This window comes from Rhipicephalus microplus, chromosome 1 (genome assembly GCF_043290135.1).
Source record: "Rhipicephalus microplus isolate Deutch F79 chromosome 1, USDA_Rmic, whole genome shotgun sequence".
NCBI lineage: Eukaryota > Metazoa > Arthropoda > Arachnida > Ixodida > Ixodidae > Rhipicephalus > Rhipicephalus microplus.
In genome coordinates, this window is record NC_134700.1 from 83,075,182 (window position 1) to 83,094,663 (window position 19,482).

At 44.6% G+C, this 19,482-nt stretch overlaps 1 protein-coding gene across 1 annotated transcript in view; it reads right to left on the reverse strand.

Annotated features, from left to right (window-relative positions):
• The window catches only part of LOC142784526 (uncharacterized), a 37,184-nt gene that overhangs the window by 14,400 nt on the left and 3,302 nt on the right, over positions 1–19,482 (reverse strand). The window contains exon 2 of the mRNA XM_075882970.1: positions 6,773–6,876. Coding sequence (XP_075739085.1) covers positions 6,773–6,876 — 104 coding nt within the window. The remainder of the gene's footprint in view (positions 1–6,772; positions 6,877–19,482) is intronic.

The window sequence follows — 19,482 nt, forward strand, 5'->3', positions numbered from 1 at the left end:
TAATATTAGCGCATTTATTCTAACTAGAGATGCTGTATAAATAGTAAAATTTCAGTGCATTGCAAATGGTTCAATATTATGAGAGATAATTAATGGTGTGCATCCTTGAGCTCTACTATCAATTAATTGCCGAAACCTGTACTGAGCAAGTCCGAAATTTAAAAAAATGTTCACAAGCGACCACAACTATCATTCTGTCGAAGTCCACGAAAATGTGGATGAAAAGTGTGAGTATTCAATATTTGTTATAGTATTTGTGGTCAACACTTACGAACACACTATGTCGCAACGAGGTTATTAGGAAATGTACAGAGTCATGGAAAAGCTCATACGAGAACATGTGTAGATACTTTGCTTTCATTTTGTTATGTTTCATTATGCGCTGCCAATGAATGGTTTACTTTTTAGCATAAACTTGAGTGTTGGTGCCCTCGCTATGTAACTATTTCTTTGTAGTGAACCTACAAAGAAATAGTTACATAGCGAGGATATCTGAACCAGACATGGACATAGCTTTCACTGAATTTTATTGATGCAGCTACACACATATAAGTACTCAGGAAGCTAGTTAAATACTCGCAGTAATGACGGTAAACAACGTCTTCAAGGCTATAACGTTCATTATATGCCACGAACAGTAGTGATGCCTGCTCAAAACAGTGTAAGGGTGGTTTTGTGCAGAACCATCTTGTAGACTTGTGCTCTTGCCCTTCCTATGGCATGAATTGTTGGGTATGTCAGACGAACACACACACACAAAAATGATGTAAACAGAAAGAGCTTTTTCCATCTTTGTGTTCGTTCTACCGTAGCCGAATTATTCCGACCATAGACATCCACAATATCACCCAACAAGAACTTCTGAAATACATGCACGTTTATGAATCTCAATTTATGCTTACTATTTCGCCCCGCCGTGGTGGTCTAGTGGCTAAGGTACTCGGCTGCTGACCCGCAGGTCGCGGGTTCGAATTCCGGCTGCGGCGGCTGCATTTCCGATGGAGGCGGAAATGTTGTAGGCCCGTGTGCTCAGATTTGGGTGCACGTTAAAGAACCCCAGGTGGTCAAAATTTCCGGAGCCCTCCACTACGGCGTCTCTCATAATCATATGGTGGTTTTGAGACGTTAAACCCCACATATCCACATATCCATATGCTTATTATTTCAATGAAAGCTTAACGTTTCTCTTTCACTGATGAAGTTTTATTCAATGATGTCTATTATTCGCATAACACAAACAAATATCTAAGAAAGTCAAAGTTTATTTCACCAGAAAATTCTCGATGGTCTTCAGGATTACAAGCTGCTCTAAGTAGCTTGTCTGGTCCCTAAAAACCATTCCATCGACAGCATGCAACGTTTTCAGCACAAAAGAGCATGTGAAATTGTATTGAAACATACGTGAGTTCTAATGTAAGAGTTGCAGTTAGGATTACATCAAGTAATAAGAATAGCATACAGAGAGTCACAAGAAGATTTACAAAACACACATAACCCCGCGTGGTGAGCTGCGATCATTACTCTGTCGGTGTAAGAGAGCACTCAATCGGTATAAAAGCTTATCAAAAAAATTAAAACAATGAGGATTCGAAAACAATTGTAATTACGCGTAAATGCGATAGCATTAGAGTATATTTGGAAGGATTAGGACATTCTGGCCAATTTTATTTTTAGTTTTGTTGAAATTAAACGCAAATCGATGTTTGATTGATTATAATACAGGCGTAAACAAGATAGACACCTTCTGAGACGCAGTTGTCCGACGGTTGAAAGTGCAGCTGTAAAAAAATAGTTTGCGATGGCTCAAGTCTGTGTCACTTCACACGCCTATGTTGGTGTAGTGGGGCATCACTCAGGAGGAGTAGGATGCATCTAACACAATGAGTCATGTGTCTGGAGGGACATTTATAAGTTATAGTTCAACATCAAGCATTAAACGGGGTTGCTCAAACTTGGCTACACCGATGGTATTTGACGCTGCTAGCTTCATCGCAGTGTCGGTAATTGCTAAAGTCGGCGTATTTTCCTTAAGAGAAAAACAGAACTGAGAGCTCTTTTCTGTGTTGTGTGTTCCTATTACTGCTCTCGGCCCAAGGCATCTAATGAACATCATTTTATTTTCTCAATAGTGACAAGAAAAACAGTCTATTTGTCACTTGGATATCTGTACAAAATTGATTAGGCCAACTGGTTTCACAAATATCATGTTGATCATTACCAAAATCTGACATGTCGTTGTGAGCCTCATTGAGAGTCACCGGCAAATGTGTCCACTTCCCTTCAAGAACAGCAATTCTTCAAGTGAAGTCTTCAAGTCTTGGCTGTGCTGCGTTCTTCTTTTAAAACCGTCAAGTTAACATCTGTGAATTCTTGTTCAATCGTATGCCTATCCAATGAACATGTTCGGACTTTTGTCTGAAATTTTTAAAGGGCGAAGCACGTAAAGAATTTCTGTCCGGCTTCAATTCGTGCTTCGCAGTGCGCAGTCGTAGTGCAACGCCCATATGTACGTATCGGAGAAAACAAAGAATATGGACCATCTCCCCTGATGGAATGCGAAACAGTTGCGGTGCGCACGGCGTTGACCCGGTTGAAATGGCCGTTGACGCGGGTGCTGCAAGAATGAATCGAAGCGAAACTCGGTCTGCCGTTTACACGAAGAACGTTTGTTTGAAACGCAGACATGGGAGGTGGGTTTTGTTTCTTGTAAATTTCATCACAAAAACAGTGTTCCGTCTATGTGCGCTCGAACGTCGCGAGCGGTGAGAGAGTGAAGCAATAGGAAAGCGACAGACTAGGGGAGAGGGACGTCAACGCACGCGCACGCGAGGAAAGGCGTGATCTACTTGGCACTGCCCCAACATCTGCGGCCAGCGGAGCATGGTGCGGACGGAGAGACAGCGTTACACAGGCTAGTCGAAGAGCTGCTTCGCATTCAATAGACCGTTCTCTGGCGGGCATCACGCGAGAAATAACGGCATCGATCAACTATTACAGCGTAATGCCGGCGGGGGCCGATGATATAGGCAGGCGCTCTATACGCATTCCATTCAGTCGTGCCACTGCCCTAGAATAAAGCGAACGTAAGGAGCTCCATGCAGTGCCTGAGTGGCAATGCCGCCTGTACGGCCCTGACCTGAGAGCTCGAGAAGTTGCAGCGATACGGCAATGTCGACTGTAAGACCCAGAGCTGAGAGCGCGTGAATATTTATCAAACATTTTCATTTCGCGTATGATTCACAGTATGCTGCATGTGGCTTCTCTCATCGTCAGCATTTATTTCGCAACTGCGGGAATTTCTTAAAATTCGAAGCAGTTCTTTACGTGATGCCAGCTATTTCAGTGCGTCTATATGGTCATCTATATACATATCCATCTAGCCGCCTCTATGTGAGTGCCCTCGTGATATCCCTTCAACTTGGCGCAAACTTAAGTTAGTGTGTGACGGTAAGATGGTTTGACGAATATGACTCACTGGTTGTCACGTGAATAATGCGAGACTCCCGTTAAGTACATCGTCAAACGCTCTAGGTGACATGTGCGGCACATACCTGTATACCATGGATGGGTGGGTGTTACAGGTAAGGGGGTATGTGCCACAGCTTATTGACATTTTATATCTAACCAGGAACGTGAAGCGTTAACTTGATTAATAGAAAGAATATATGTTATGCTCCCAGAAGGAATCAAACGAAAGCATTCTGCCTGGTAGTCAAGTATTCTACCACAGAGCCACGCAAGGTCTCAGAACTGCTTTTTGAATAGACCCCAATGTTTGTGAAACGTCAACTGTAGCTGCAGTGCTGTCTATCCAACTTTAAAACGTTACAAGTGTAATAGAGCTGTCACGTCAGATTAACTTCTACTGTGGTTATGCGCCACCCACTGAAGCTGGTTTATGTAGCAGTGTCCCGAACTACAATCCTCGTAAGCCCAAGTGCAACATATCAGCTTACCACTTCTGCTGTTGGTAATAGCAGTGTCACTTTGGCATCGCTGCGCAGCAGTAAACAACTGGTTATATAAAACATTCGTGACAGTAAGCATATGTCTGTGTGTACAACATTTTCCATATATATCTTCAGCGTCATTAAGGGACGTTTCACTCAATAAAAAATTACGACACATCCACCTGCCCTCGGTATACTTCACATAACAACGATTCCCAAGCTACGCGAGATATCTGCCAAGTTATTTTTTGTTTCTTGTGTAAAACATTGTGGCGGCAGCGTAAAGAGGAAAAAGACAGTGTTCCGTTCTTCTTCAACTCCACTGTCCCATTCCTCACTAACTACATTCGCGAAAGTAAACAACGCTTAGCTGCTAAAGATCAGTCGTAATGCTAACTTAACTAATGCCTAAAAATTTTCAGCGCCGTTGTGCGTTTTCGCAGAAAACTTGATATTAGCGTCCACACATTGGTTGAAATTTCAGAGCGTTCCAATTGTCATAGTAGAACCTTTTGACCCGTGAAAATGGTGACTTTTGGCTGCAGAAAGCTCGATCTGCCAAGGACACCCATTCATGGAATCGGTGTGTTAGCGCGGCAACATTTATGAAGCATTGTCATTTCGCAGATGACTCACAGTAGGCTACCTAAAGCTCCTTTCATCGTCAGCGTTCGTTTATTGGACCAGCATGCATTTTTTATGCGAAGAGTTTTTTTGCGTAATGCAGGCCATTTTACCGTGTCTGTCTATAATTCGTAGGCAAACATCTCTGAAGTGACTGCAGGAGATATAGACGTAGTTTCCTATTCTTCCATCTTTCCCAAACCTCCCGACTCTCTTTTGCTTGTCACTGAGTGTGTCGGTAAGTTAAATTTTTGAGTTTTGACATTCGCACGCGCTTATTTCCAGAGTCGTGAGGGCTTTGTCTTATCATAAATCATTCAATTCTGTCATGCACGCTCTCCATCCTTTTGTACCCTCATTAACTTTCCATGTTCGTGTAGACATTCGAAGTTCTCTTTTCACTAACCTTCCTGCGCTTCCTTTTTCTCGCTATCCTCGATTCCGAGCTTTGTAAACTGGTCACGTCGCCGTCCTTTCGCATCGCCCAGAACGCTGCACCAAGACAGTTTGCTGGGCAAGCTCCGCAGGGCTCTGTTTGCCCGTCGCGTTGTCTGGCACGTAAGCCGCCAACTGGTCTAATCACCAACCTTATTGCTGGATATCAGGCTTTCAATTGTTCGGTTATCCAAATTTCAATTTTAGAAAGAGGATGTGCATGACCCTGGAGATAACCTAACTAGTGTGCTAGTGCTTTCTTGTCGCATCAGAGCCGTGTAAGGAGCCACATAATGCTGGTACATTAAAAAGGGATCTACATACTTTACAGCTTCTGCGAACAGGAACTTATGCACATTATTCTTTAATTCGTACTTTAAAAAAAGTGGAATGATTTATATTCTGAAGATATCCTGAAGGTACAGTCGTCGCTAACCTAAATTAAAATCTTCTTTCATTAAAGGCACGCATACACGCAAACAACTTTATCTGAGTTGAGTTTGCTTTATCTGAGTCTTGCCAGTTTTAAGGGCTGTGCGAAAAATGCCGCCTACATGACTGCCAAAATTTAGGAAAAAACATTAAAGATCACCTCCCTCCCCCGTGACTTCAAGGGAATACATAACGCGTAGGCTCTTAAAAATGTGATTGAATGTTTGTCATCCTCAGTTTCTGTTTTAAGTGCTCGCGCGAGAAATGCACCTTTCTTTAGCTCAAGCAAGCCGCGCAGCCCAGGGTATGCACTGCTCCAGCAATCTCACCATTCACTAGGCTACACAGTGACTGAGAGCATCCTCAATTTGTTGCCCTTGTTACGTTTGGTCGAATTGGCCTCCAAGCCGGGAAAGGAAAACACCGCAAGAAGGAACAACGTACGTTTTAGAGCGGCATGCTTGCCGAAAAAAGGTGTACAAAAGAATGGTCCCACGGCTTTTATTGATTGATATGTGGGGTGTAACGTCCCAAACCCATCATATCGTCATGAAAGACGCCGTAGTTATGGGCTCCGCAAATTTTGATTTTCTGGGGTTCATTAATGTGCACTAAAAACTAAGCACATGGGCCTACATCATTTTCGCCTCCATCGAAAATCAAGCCACCGCAGCCGCGACTCAAACCCGCGACCTGCGAGTTAGCAGCCGAGTACCTTCACCACTAGAACACTGCGGTGAGAGCCCTATGGCATTGTACGCATTAGTTTATAAAGGAACGCCGCGAAAAAAAGGAGGGAGGGAAAAAGTATCAATGCGCAGGTGCGACAATAGATTATCGTCCGGAGCAGATGAGCCAGGCTTCGGCGCTGGCTAATAAGTGGTGAGGGGAGCACATACGCAATACCCCTCGTAAACACAAAGTCCTCATTATGATCGGTGTCATAACCAGCCTCCTTTACCGCTTCTCCAGCGCAGAGAAGCAGGCCGGATAAGTATACATCTGCAGCCGGCGCCGCTGTCTGTCTGCAAACCTGTTACATTCGACATAGCTGAAGAGTGGCTTATCAGGTTAATGAACTATCGCAAAAAATGTCTTCAAATCATGACTAAAAGTCATGATTTGAAGACATTTACTGCTATATCACTACCGCCAATCGTATATATATAAGTTCAAACCCGAACGTAGAATCGAGGACGCCTACAATGCTACATCAAAAAATGTTGCATTTACAAGAGTGATTCACCAGTTGCTGAGTTAAAACAGGACGAGTTCTTATTAGTCGCTCTCTATATAAATCGAAGCGTATGTAGCGAGAAGGTTTTATGCACCTTGAAGCTGTCCACCACATCGTGGTGCAGTCTTCTTGGTCCCGCGGGAGGAGCCAAGTGGCTGAAGACTACTGCACAGTTGCACAGGACAAATAGCACGGCCCCTGCGAAGAGATAATAACCAATTTCAGTTCGTTGAACCAAGAGGCGAAGTAAACTGCTCGTTTATTTCGATCTTAGAATTGGAAAAATTATGGACATGAGATAAACCATGTCATTCATTCAGTGTGTGAAAACTATGAAGTATATTTCACAGCGTCACGGGGTCATGACGTCGATGAATATGAAATTGTTTATTCAGCCGAACCTGTGGCCGGTCAATGAAAAGTCAAGGTACAGCTGTACACACAGCACTGATAGCGACGAACAAAGCGTCAGCTGTCGATCAACTGACAAGCGGTGAAGCGCGTTTGCATTTATACGTGTGCCGTCGAATATTCTAACGTTGTCGATAGCAGCCACGTAGGTTCCAGAGTAATCTGCAATGATCGCGAAGTGGGCGTAATCTTAACAAAATGATCTGCTACGGTATAACAGGGCGATAAAGGAACTTAAGAATTATTGATTGATTTGTGGGGTTTTACGTCCCAAAACCACCGTATGATTATGAGAGACGCCGTAGTGGAGAGCTCCAGAGATTTCGACCACATGGGGTTATTTAACGTGCACCCAAATCTGAGCACACAGGCCTTCAAGGTTTCCGCCTCCATCGGAAATGCAGCCGCTGCAGCCGGGACTCAAACCCACGGCCTTCGGGTCAGCAGCCGAGTACCTTAGCCACTACACTACCGCGGCGGGGCGGCTTCGTTTATGGGCGTGTTTTGGTTTAGTTTCGAAGAGAATAATGAACCTTTTAAAACTTCGTGATCAGATTTGAAATCGTAAATCTAAACGAATAAGGTGGTGAAGCGCAACTGCTGAACATTTGCTTATTTTTGTTTCATGAGAAAACGGCTCTAAGCCACACGAACACACAAGGAGCCAGAAGTACGAAGATTATACAAATTCGTGTACTACTCATCATTCCCATTCTCGCTGAAGCACCGAGTGCTGTAGTTCCCATAGGCACTAACGCCAGAGTTCCCTCTAGTGTATATTTGATAAACTCTATATGCTTAACGTCCCAAAACCATCATATGAATATGAGACGACGTAGTGGAGGGCTCCGGAAATTACGACCACCTGGTTAAACTTTATTTAACGTGCACCCAAATGCACGTTAACTTGCACACGGGCATACAGCATTTTCGCCACCGTCTAAAATGCAGCCGCCGCAGCCGGGAATCGATCCCACGATCTACGGGTCAACAGCCGACTACCTTGGTCACTAGACCACCGCGTCGGGGCCTCCAGCAGCCTAGCCTGATGGCGAGGGAACATGTAGAAAGCAGGTAAGTTTTAGTGCAAAATGATTATACGTTGTATTGTAGAAATGGTGCATTTTGGAGTCCAATCAAACACGAATCGGATAGTGATGACACTTAATGAAATACTAATAGTAAATGAATTTTTTTCATAGAAAACAGACCCTTTTTGAAAACAGCCTTTGAACACCTCAGCATTTTATTTCAAACAAATGTTCACACGCTTTCACCAATGACTTCAGGCGAGAAAGAGAGATAGAAAACTTTATTAAAAAGTCAGTCAATTATTCAGGCATGGCCCGTCGCCCCTAGCTGTCGGCCGGAATCCCTTGGGTCGCGGCAGCAGCAAGGGCTTGACTGATGACGTCGCGCTGGACGTTGGGATCTGGGCTGCAGAGCAGGGCCTCCCAGGATTCTACAGTGTGAGAACCATCGTTTTGACTTGGACATGTCCACACCATGTGCATCAAATTCGCTACCTCATCACAAAATTTACACTGGAACTGGAAAACTGCGGGGTGCCACTTGCTGTAAAGTGCGGGGTTTGGAAAAACCCCGGTCTGTAGCTTTCGCCACAAAACCTCATTTTTCTTAGTGAGTTGTCCGCCTCTCGGGTATACTTGCCGATTCAGCCTGTAGTGTGCGACAATTTCATGGTATGTGCGCATATACTCGCTTCTTTGTTCGGTAACTTGGGAGGTTCTAGGGGTAGACCAGTAGGTGAGACCTCGGGCGACCGAATGAGCCTCCTCGTTCCCTCTAAGTCCTTGGTGAGCTGGAGACCAGACAAGCAGAACCTGCTCTTTGGGTACTCCTACCATGTTTAATATACGGACGGCAGTCTCCGTCACCCTTCCTGATTCATAATTTCTCACAGCGTTTTTGGAGTCGCTGATGACCACCCTGACCCCCTTTTCACTGATGGCCAAAGCTATGGCCACTTTCTCGACCTCTACAGTCTCGACACCAAGGACTGTGCAGCACAAAATCAGGCCACCATCTTCCTTGACCGCCACTGCCGTGTGTGCCGCTTTGCTTTCATATTCCGCAGCGTCTGTATAGGCGACGTCCTGTCGACCGGTGTACCTGGATTGTAATGCCTCTGACCTGGCTTTACGCCTGCCTTCGTGAAAGGTAGGGTTCATATTTCTGGGTAGCGGAGGTGTCTTTATCCTGTCCCTGATCTGTATCGGTATATCTTTTGAACGCGCTTGCTCATGCGTGGGCTCATAGCCCAATCTCTTTAATATTGCTCTCCCCGTTTTAGATCCGAGTAGTCTTTGATGTTCTGCAGTCACAGTAGCCTCGATTAGCTCATCGAGTGTGTTAGATAACCCCAACTTCATAAGTCTGTCAGTTGACGTGTTTGGGGGAAGTCCAAGCGCGACTTTCACACTTTTCCTGATAATGGTGTCGAGTTTGCCCCGTTCCGCTTGGTTTAATTTTAAATAAGGTGCCACGTACACTATCCTACTTATTATGAAGGTCTGCACTAATCTAAGAAGGTTCGCCTCCTTCATTCCAGCATGCCTGTTTGCTATTTGTCTGATGAGACGTCATGTCTGATTAGAACTGGCTTCCAACCTAGCATGAGTTTCATAATTCTTACGGTTCGTCTGAATCCTTAGCTCAAAGACACGGATACTGTCGACCGCGGGGATCTCTGCGCCGTTAACATACAAGTCGATGTCCACTTCAGGCCTGTTGTGGAGCCGCCGTTTTCCGGCGGGCATGAGGAAGAGTGCTTCCGACTTTTAGGCCTAGCATTTAAGTCCTTTGGGCTCCAGGTACTCCACGATTTTATCAATTGCGATTTGCAGAGAGCCTTCAATTCGGCCATCGCTGCCCTTGTTCATCCATAATGTTATGTCATCCGCGTAAATGGTGTGATTTAAATTCTCAATATCCTTTAACTGTTCAGGCAGTTTCAACATCACAATGTTGAAAAGGGTGGGTGATAACACCGAGCCCTGAGGTGTCCTCCTGTTGCCTAATTTAATGTCCTCGATGGATTATTCCCCGATTTTTAAAGTGGCTGTCCTGTTCGAAAAGAAGTCCTTGACGTATATATAAACTCGATTTCCGACGTTCAGTGAGCTCAGATTCTCCAAGATCGATACGTGCCTCACGTTGTCAAATGCTTTTGCCACATCTAACCCCACGATAACTTTTGTGTCTCGCGTTGGCTTGTCTGTAATTTGGTCCTTGAGCTGTAGCATCACGTCGCACGCTGATAGTCGGGGTCGAAAACCGATCATGGTGTCCGGATACATACCATTGTCTTCCATGTACCTACTGAGCCGCGTCTTAACGACATGCTCCATGAGCTTACCTACGCAAGACGTTAATGATATCGGCCTAAGATTCTCAAAACCGACTTTTTTACCCGGTTTAGGAATGAAAATTACAGTTGCGAGCTTCCACTCCTGCGGTATCGTCCCTTTTTCCCAACACTCCTGCATGTACGTTGCTAGGTTAGCCATGGACCTATCGTCTAAATTACTTTTATTCAACGCCTAATCTCATAATTACGAAAACTAGGATAACCTCGTATACAGCAGGAACTGCAGCTTTTTTTTTCCTTTTCCGCAGCCATGCCCTAATTTATACATGTCCGAAATAAAAACTCAATTGAATTCATAGTATTTTGTAACTCTTGGCCCAAATGCAGCACTCACTCACGTTTTCAATGTAAGATTTGTCACCTGATTTTATGTAAAAAAAGGAGCACAACAACTAAACACTTTTCAACCACACACAGCGGATATAACTAAAGATGTGATGACGCAGATAAACTTGTCATCACAACATGGCTTGCGCACCGATAGCACGTAACAATCAGCGTTAATATCAACATATTCAAGAATAATTTACTCAAACGTAAAAAAAATCGCATCTGTCGCTCGTCATGAGGCTCCAAGCAGTTATTACAAGATGAAGACAGGAACTGATTAATACAATACAGCTTAATCATAGCAAAAAGTGAGCAAGAGTGGAGTTTCTGGACGTTTCCACGGCGATTAATTGAGTGTTGATAGTCTAAAGAACATGGCGCCGACAATGATTTTTGGCTGACGGTGCAGGTCACTTTAGTAATTAAAAGGAAAATGACCTTTGGCTGTTCCAAAACATTGTTGTTTTCGGGTTCTCTCGTCGGTGCTCATTTTTTCAAAGCTATTTCAAAAATATTCGGAATTTCGAATATTTTCAAATATTTACTTTTTTATTCAAGCACCTAAGTGAATGCAGCTAACTTAGATTCATTATTCGAAACTTGGGAATATTCTCACACCTCTAATTATAGGCCCTATGCAGGAAACGGTCCGGCATCCGTCGGGTGAGCATAGGAATGATTGTCTAATGGCGAAAAACGCACGTTACCTAATGTTGAGGCCTCGTTGGTCTTGGCGGCGAATTTGAAAAATCAGTTTTCATACTGTCAAAACTTACCTGAACTTCTCTCAGTACTCTCACTTGGCTTACTTTCGAAATTTAATCATCCAAACGAGAAAATCAGGTTGAGCCACACTCAAACCGAATTCACCTTCTAGAAATTTGCTTCGCCCGCCTTTAATACTTATGTAGCCCGATTGAAGCAATTGTCAAATTTTCTCGTCATGTGACACAATCACGTTACCAGGTAATACCTCAAGTTGCAAGGTCACATGGCTAAGGGATGTCATCGTGACAATAATACTTGACATATGAACGAGGATTATGTCAAGAAACGTAACGTAAATATACCAACCACGCTCCTTGTATTTAACAATGCCTTAAAAGTGTAAAAAATATCTTACTTCAGGCCACAATCAAACGTCCGTTCGACTTCACAAGCATTCCTGTCGCGTTTTACTGCATCATAAAGGTGACGTATAGAATTTATCTTTCCAAAGTTCGCTAGGTATGCTAATTGTGACTACCGATGATTTGAGAATCAGCATATTTCAGTGATTTAAGCCGGGCAGGACCGTAAAATGCAGCTGAATTGACACCTCAACGACCGATGCTAACATTCCTGTGTCAATGGGCGCGTGCTCTAAAATTACGCCATCAGCTGGAAAGCCAGTAATATACCAACCGGGAACGTAGCGAAGAATGTAAGGAGAATTATTTCTGTAACCAAAAAGGCAAATGGCTTCCGCGACATGGGCATTGTGGTACTCGATAGACTGTTATAGGCCAATAAATCAAGCTGTCACTGAAGAGAAGCTACGTCCTTCAACAAAATTGAGAAGTCCAAGCTCTGTACGTGCTCTAGAAATACATTGGGAAGGCAACAAACTTTCGAAGCCATTGCATCAATAATTTGCCAAGGTGTTTCGATGTCCAGAAAAGACGACCTTAAAACACATTCTGTTAATGCAGTGAATATTTTATTGATATCGTGTTGTAACGTAACAATCGTATCGAATCCCTTATTGATTTTAAAAAAACGAGATCATTCATTCAATGACTCCCAAGGAAGGAAAGAAGGCAAATAGAGAGAAAAGAAAGGCAGGGAGGCTAACCAGCCTATAGGCAGCTGGTTTGCTACCCTGCGCATGGGAGAGGGATGGAAGAGATGAAAGAGAGCAGAGAGGGAAGAGAGAAACAGCACATTCGGCAGCACGTGCGCGCACACTCAGTCATAGTTCGGTTATGATGACTCCCAAAGGAGTCATCATAACCCATGAGATGGTTCTGTGAGGTACACTTAGAAGTACTTGTTATAAGAATGATACTATTTTAATAAATAAGTTTGAATTGAGGAACTAATTCAATATTTATCAAATGGGGATGCACGAAGCATTACTAGATGTCCGTAAGACCCACTGTCGAGAAAAAAACGAAGTATAGTTGTCCATCTGTTATTGGAATCACTATAACACGAAAGTAAAACGTGCCCTTCCAGAGGTAATTGAATATTCACTCTACAATAGTCAGCAAGCTTGATATATGGGGTTTAACGTCCCAAAACCATCTCATGATTATGAGAGAGGCTGTAGTGGACGGCTCCGGAAATTTCGACCACCTGGGGTTCTTTAACGTGCACCCAAATCTGAGCACACGTGCCTACAATATTTCCGCCTCCATGGGAAATGCAGCCGCCGCAGCTGGGATTCGAACCCGCGACCTGCGGCACTAGACGACCGCGGCGGGGCAGTCAGCAAGCTTAACAGGGACGCTTTGCGGCGTGTCCTGAGACAGCTTGATTGACGCTAGCACCGCGTAGCATTCGGGTCTGTTGCTGCGATGTCACCTATGCATGCCGACACACTATCCAAACATACCGATGTATTATCTCTCGAACAACGCCCTTGGCGTCGTCACTGTATTATTTCCATGTAGTATCACGAAAGGGTATCAGCTACCACACAAAATGACTCAATATAGTAATGAAGAGACGTTCTGGGCGTTACTATTGGATGTACAGCCGGGTCACTAGGAGAAATGCAAACCCGTTCGGCATTGATGTCATGAGCGGTCTCAATATTCGCTGTACTGGGAGTTACATAGTTCTCAGTGTCGTACCCAAGAACGTTCGCGGTTGGCTGCATTTGTGAGTCACGTCATTCATCCCGTCGCAGCCTTGGCACTGTTGCGTAGCGTATGTTTATCAGCTCGCGACTGCTTCTGCGCAGAGCCGATAAGACGAGCGGACGAGACGACGGTGAGTTAAACAAGGTTTATGTACAGCATATATACAGAGGCGTTACAATTTCGGCACTGGGGCCGACAGAGACTCGAAGAGCCGAGCTCTCCTCTCTAACACATAGGTCAGCCTTTCGCCTAAGACCGCCGACTCGCATACATGTCGGCCCTCCGACATGGGGTCTCCTCGCTCATAGGAACGCCGATCGCGACGCGCCGCAGGGCTTCTTTTATTTACACCGGGTCCAACCAAAATGTCCAATCAGAAGCGCCGCTGGTCGTCAGGGCAGATTCCGCCAATGGGGTCGCCGCGCCATGCGTCAGACCACCAGACACGCGGACGCCGGCTCGCTGTCACGCGCGCAGCTGACTCACTGCACGTGGGCCAGAGGGGCGCCGCGCGTGTTCACGCCGTCGAGGTGATCGCGCCAGGCCGACTGCGGGCTGGCCTTGACCCAGATTGCCTTTTTCAGAGGCACGGTCGTTTGACGAGGACTCGCTGGCATAACAGCACCGAGCACGCGCGGTGCCATGGCTCTAGAAGAGCCGCCACAACTCTATCAGAGCGCCGACAGTAGATACGTGAGAGATCTCGCATTTACCGGGCCACTTGTGTAGCCCGGGCACAACAACAACAAAAAGGCAGATCCCACGTACAGTGGGAATCCATGATATATATGCGAATCACGAATGAGAAAAGTTGATATGTCACTTTAAAATCAGCACAACGATACGAGGGGTGGGGGGGTAAATGATGTCGTACATGACTTCCGTGTCAAGATTATCATGTTTGGATGTGTCGTTTACCTTCATCATCTATTCACGTCACGTTATACCAAATTTAGTATATGTGGAGAAAGCAAAACGGTCGCGAGCACGCTATGAGCCCGGTATGTTGTCTAGCTTTTACATGATACGCGTGTCAGGATTATCATGTTTTCACCAGTCACATATTTCGTCATCCATTGACGTCACGTAACACCAAATTTGGTATATGTGGAGCCAGCGAAACGCCCGCGAGCGTATCATGAAAAGCCCAATACACTCCAATGTAGCGTTGACGCACGCGCGCGCTAAGCAGAGCGACGCTATATTAGCAAAACGCGAGCACTATGCAGTCTGACGCCAGGCGCGACCGGTGCGAAAAGCGTCCGTCGGCGCGGCCCGACGGCAACTGGTGCGAAATGCGACATGCTGCATTTTGCGCCGATGCGTTACCCAGACAACACTGCGTCTCCCTCTTTTTGTGTTGAAGGGATGCCGGACGTGCTGAAACGTGCATGAGTAAAAGTGATGCAGCGCGGCGCGCCTGCGAGTATATGGCAGGACCGGCCCCTGGCATGGCAACGCCGGCGTGACGCGACAAAATGAACGCCGGCGAGCACCCACACTACGTCACGTCAAAACATATTGGCGCCTTGACTGTGGCATGTGGTCATGTTCTTATATGACACGCATGTCATGATTATCATGTTTGCACCATTCACATACCTTCGTCATCCATTGACGTCACGTAATACGAAACTTGGCATATGTGGAGCAAGCGAAACGGCTGGGAGCGCATGAAAGCGTAGCATGCAGCCATGTTTTTTCATGCCACACATCTCATGTTTATCATGTTTGCACCAGTATCATACCTTCGTCATCCATTCATGTCCCGTAATACCAAATTTGGTATAAGTGAGGCTAGCGGAACGGCCACCAGCGCATCATGTGCGTGGTATTAATCATGTTGTTAGATGACATGCATGTCATAATTTTTATGTTAGAGTCTGTCGCTTGTGTTCGCTATGCAATCTTGTCATATAGTACCAGTTTTGCAACATGCCATGTGAACGAAGCCATTGCAAGAGCTGCAGGACCATGAAGTGTAAATCATGGCATTCAGGACATGTCATAATTTTTATGTTATGACTAGTCAGATATGTTCTCCATGGAGTCATGTTATGCCATACCAAGCTTGGTATCGATACCATTATCGGAATGGCAAGGAGAGCTAAATGTAGTAGGTGGCAAGATAGATAGATAGATAGATAGATAGATAGATAGATAGATAGATAGATAGATAGATAGATAGATAGATAGATAGATAGATAGATAGATAGATAGATAGATAGATAGACAGACAGACAGACAGACAGACAGACAGACAGACAGAGAGATAGATAGATAGATAGACAGATAGATAGATAGATAGATAGATAGATAGATAGATAGATAGATAGATAGATAGATAGATAGATAGATAGATAGATAGATAGATAGATAGATAGATAGATAGATAGATAGATAGATAGACAGACAGACAGACAGACAGACAGACAGACAGACAGACAGACAGACAGACAGAGAGATAGATAGATAGACAGATAGATAGATAGATAGATAGATAGATAGATAGATAGATAGATAGATAGATAGATAGATAGATAGATAGATAGATAGATAGATAGATAGATAGATAGATAGATAGATAGATAGATAGATAGATAGATAGATAGATAGATAGATAGATAGATAGATAGATAGATAGATAGATAGATAGATAGATACGCTCAAAGTTGCCGAAGTTCTCCAAGAAATTCTGCACATTAAAAGCAGGCTTGGGAGGCTGGGGAAAGGCAGCAACGGCGCACCGATGATCCGACAGCCTTCCAAGCCATGCTAAATCGCAAATGGGAATGCAAGCACTGGTGGTGGGCAGATCCTGCAAATCACGCCGCCGAGTTGCCTCGCGATATGCCAAACGCTTGCAACAACGCCGCGTCGCACAAGCGCCGTTGTGGGCACGACAGCGTCAACGTGACGACTGCGGGAGCGCGTTCGCTAGGGCGAACGGCCGATTTAGACGGTAGTTTCTCCGGTGGCACTTTGGCCGCAGCTGTGATGTCTGTGACTGCCTATTGTTCGAAAACGACCACTATGATTAACGCATTGCGAAGCGTTTAACTGCTCATTACGCTCCTTCATGACCATGATCATGCGAGACACATATGTGAGGAATGTGAACTGTGGTAAATCCAAGCTGAATGCCAGTCTAACTTCATTAAGGAGCACGAACATGTAACCAATAATTGTGGAAGGTTTCAGTGCCACGTCGGGTTGAACCCACTGCTAAACACCATGTCCGCATGTTTCAGCTCTCGCTGTTGTAACCATTAGTACAGAGTGCGTGGCGGTGATCATTTTTGTCGTAGTTGTGTTGTACTTGCGTCACCTTAATTAGTTTAATTTGTTTGCGCGGTTTTCTCTTTCTCCAATCATATAGAAATGATGTGTATCTCACCTGCGATAGTGCCTTCGGGGGCTCTTGCTAAACAAATAACGAAACGTTAAGACAGCTTCGGTGCAAGCTTGAAGGAGTTGCGGAGCCTTTGTCTCTCTTCAGTTTTCTCTTTCTTTTCATCTAATTCTTTCCTATCCTCTTTTCATGTTTTTCATGTTTTTTCCCGCCTTTACTTCTTTCCATATTCTATTTTTTTTACCTTTTCTTTCTTTCTCTCTCTCTTGTTTTCACTTACGTCCTCTTTTCTATTTTTACTCGTTGTATTGCCTCCGTTCCGCTAAATGGCGATAACATGAGAATACATGCGAGAAGCATTGTATTTAAACTTTCGTTATATTGTACACTGTGGCCAATCTCCCTTATAGGTATGAGCCAAGATCTTTTAGGCGACAAACATACAAACAGTGCCACATCTGGCTGCGCTATACCTGGTTTCGACCGCATAAGACAGTGTACCACAGCCCGGGCCCCTAAAAAGCTCCGCACCTAATGATATCCCCAACAACAGTATGACAATCATAGCGCGAACCTGTATGAGCACACTGTTTCATTATCCTGGTTTCGACCGCATAAGACAGTGACCCACAGCCCGGGCCTCTAAGAAGATCCGCACTTAATGATATCCCCTACAACATTATGACAATCATAGCGTCAACCTGTATGAGCACAGTGTTGCATTCATTGCATAAAGCAGCAGTACTTTATTTTTTTATTGCTTGCTCACGCGCTTGCTCATACGCCGCAACTGCTAGAATGTTGCAGCATGGTTGTGGTTTACTCTTACCTTGCGAGAGTTTTCGCGGCGCCTCTCGTTTGCAAAAATGGCGCACTCAACGTATACAAGAAAGCAAATCTAACAAATTACTGCCGTAAAAAAAAAAGCCGTGCATAGATAGTCTTTTAGGGTGATCAAATACGCACGCATATGCCTGCGCAATCAACGTTGATCGGTGAGTTTAAATGTGAACTATAAGAACCGACACATCTTAAGTACTTCGCATAGATGACGCTGTCACACACTACTGCACACTAAACCATTTCAGAACTTTAAATAGGAACCTCACTACGAAAAAAAAAATAAACGTGATTGTAAGAAGGAAGGGTAACGCTTATTATTATTCATGGCTGGATAGGCTTCTAGACACATGACTACAATATAATTGAAAGGAGAGGCGCTTATTGGAAGGAAAATGAAGGTTGTTTTGAACCAGGTTTGTTGGGGCCCCTAGTCCAGGACTACACTGGCCTCCACAAACCGCTGCCCCTTGTCCAGGAACACCACCCGGGCCTCCTTTTCCTCGCTGGCGTGCAAGGTGTCCTAGCGCTCCATTATGAATTTGCCCTTTATAAGGGTATAGCGCACCACGACAAGGACACAAAAAGAGAGACGCACACACACACACAGCGCTGTGTGTGTGTGTGCGTCTCTCTTTTTGTGTCTTTGTCGTGGTGCGCTATACCCTTATAAATGATGAACCCCAACCAACTAGCCAGGCAACGTGTCTTAGTGAATTGCCCGTATTAATATGAGGCGTGTTAACTTTGGGTGCCTTAATTCACATTCCCATGTAATATGAGCAAATTTTGGCTGTCCTCCACATCACGGGCAAGAACCAGCGAAATCTAATGTATCGTACTCAGGCTCATACAATGCAAGAGTGCAGTGCCGTGGTTAAATTACAACTTGCAGGACCCCTTGTGTACGATACGGCACTGCGACGTGCTTGAAGATTTTCTAGTTACTCAATGGCGCAATAAAGTATTCATTTTGCGCTCATAAAGGAGAGCCACCACCGGGATACTGATTGCAAGTGATGAGAAACGTGGTCGAGAGTGAGAGAAAAAAAAATTGAAGACTTTGATGGCATAAAATGGAATTTACTCGCGCAGGAAACGGTGAGTAGAAACTATTTTGAGATAAACATAAGTTAGGCTTGTGATAATAATAATTACAGAGAGAGCGGAGAGCATTTAGAACGTTGGACACTTTCATTTGAAGAAGTAGATCGGCATGCCCTACACGCCCAACTTATATCTCTGGAAAAACTATTCCAAACAAATATTTTTATAATTTATCAAAAATAACCGTGTCCCTAAATCTAACGCAGCTAAGTAGATCATAAACAAATAACGCTGCTCGGAAGGCGCAGCACAGTCACAGCGAAAGCTAGAAGAGCGGCCTTTCAGAGCCTTTTCGAAACACTCATTGGGTAACTACTGCAAGCACACTTGCTTGATACGCACTAGGTCATTATTACTAAAATTATTTGGGTAGCAGGCCAACATTCGCTAAGCTATTCTTTGTCATTCGTCTGAGAAGCGTGGTATCCGCTTAACACTTGCAACAAATTTTGTGCCAATTGTTCATGCAGTGGCTGACAACGATGACGAATTATGGCTGAAGTGGGTATGTGCCACAGTTAATCTGG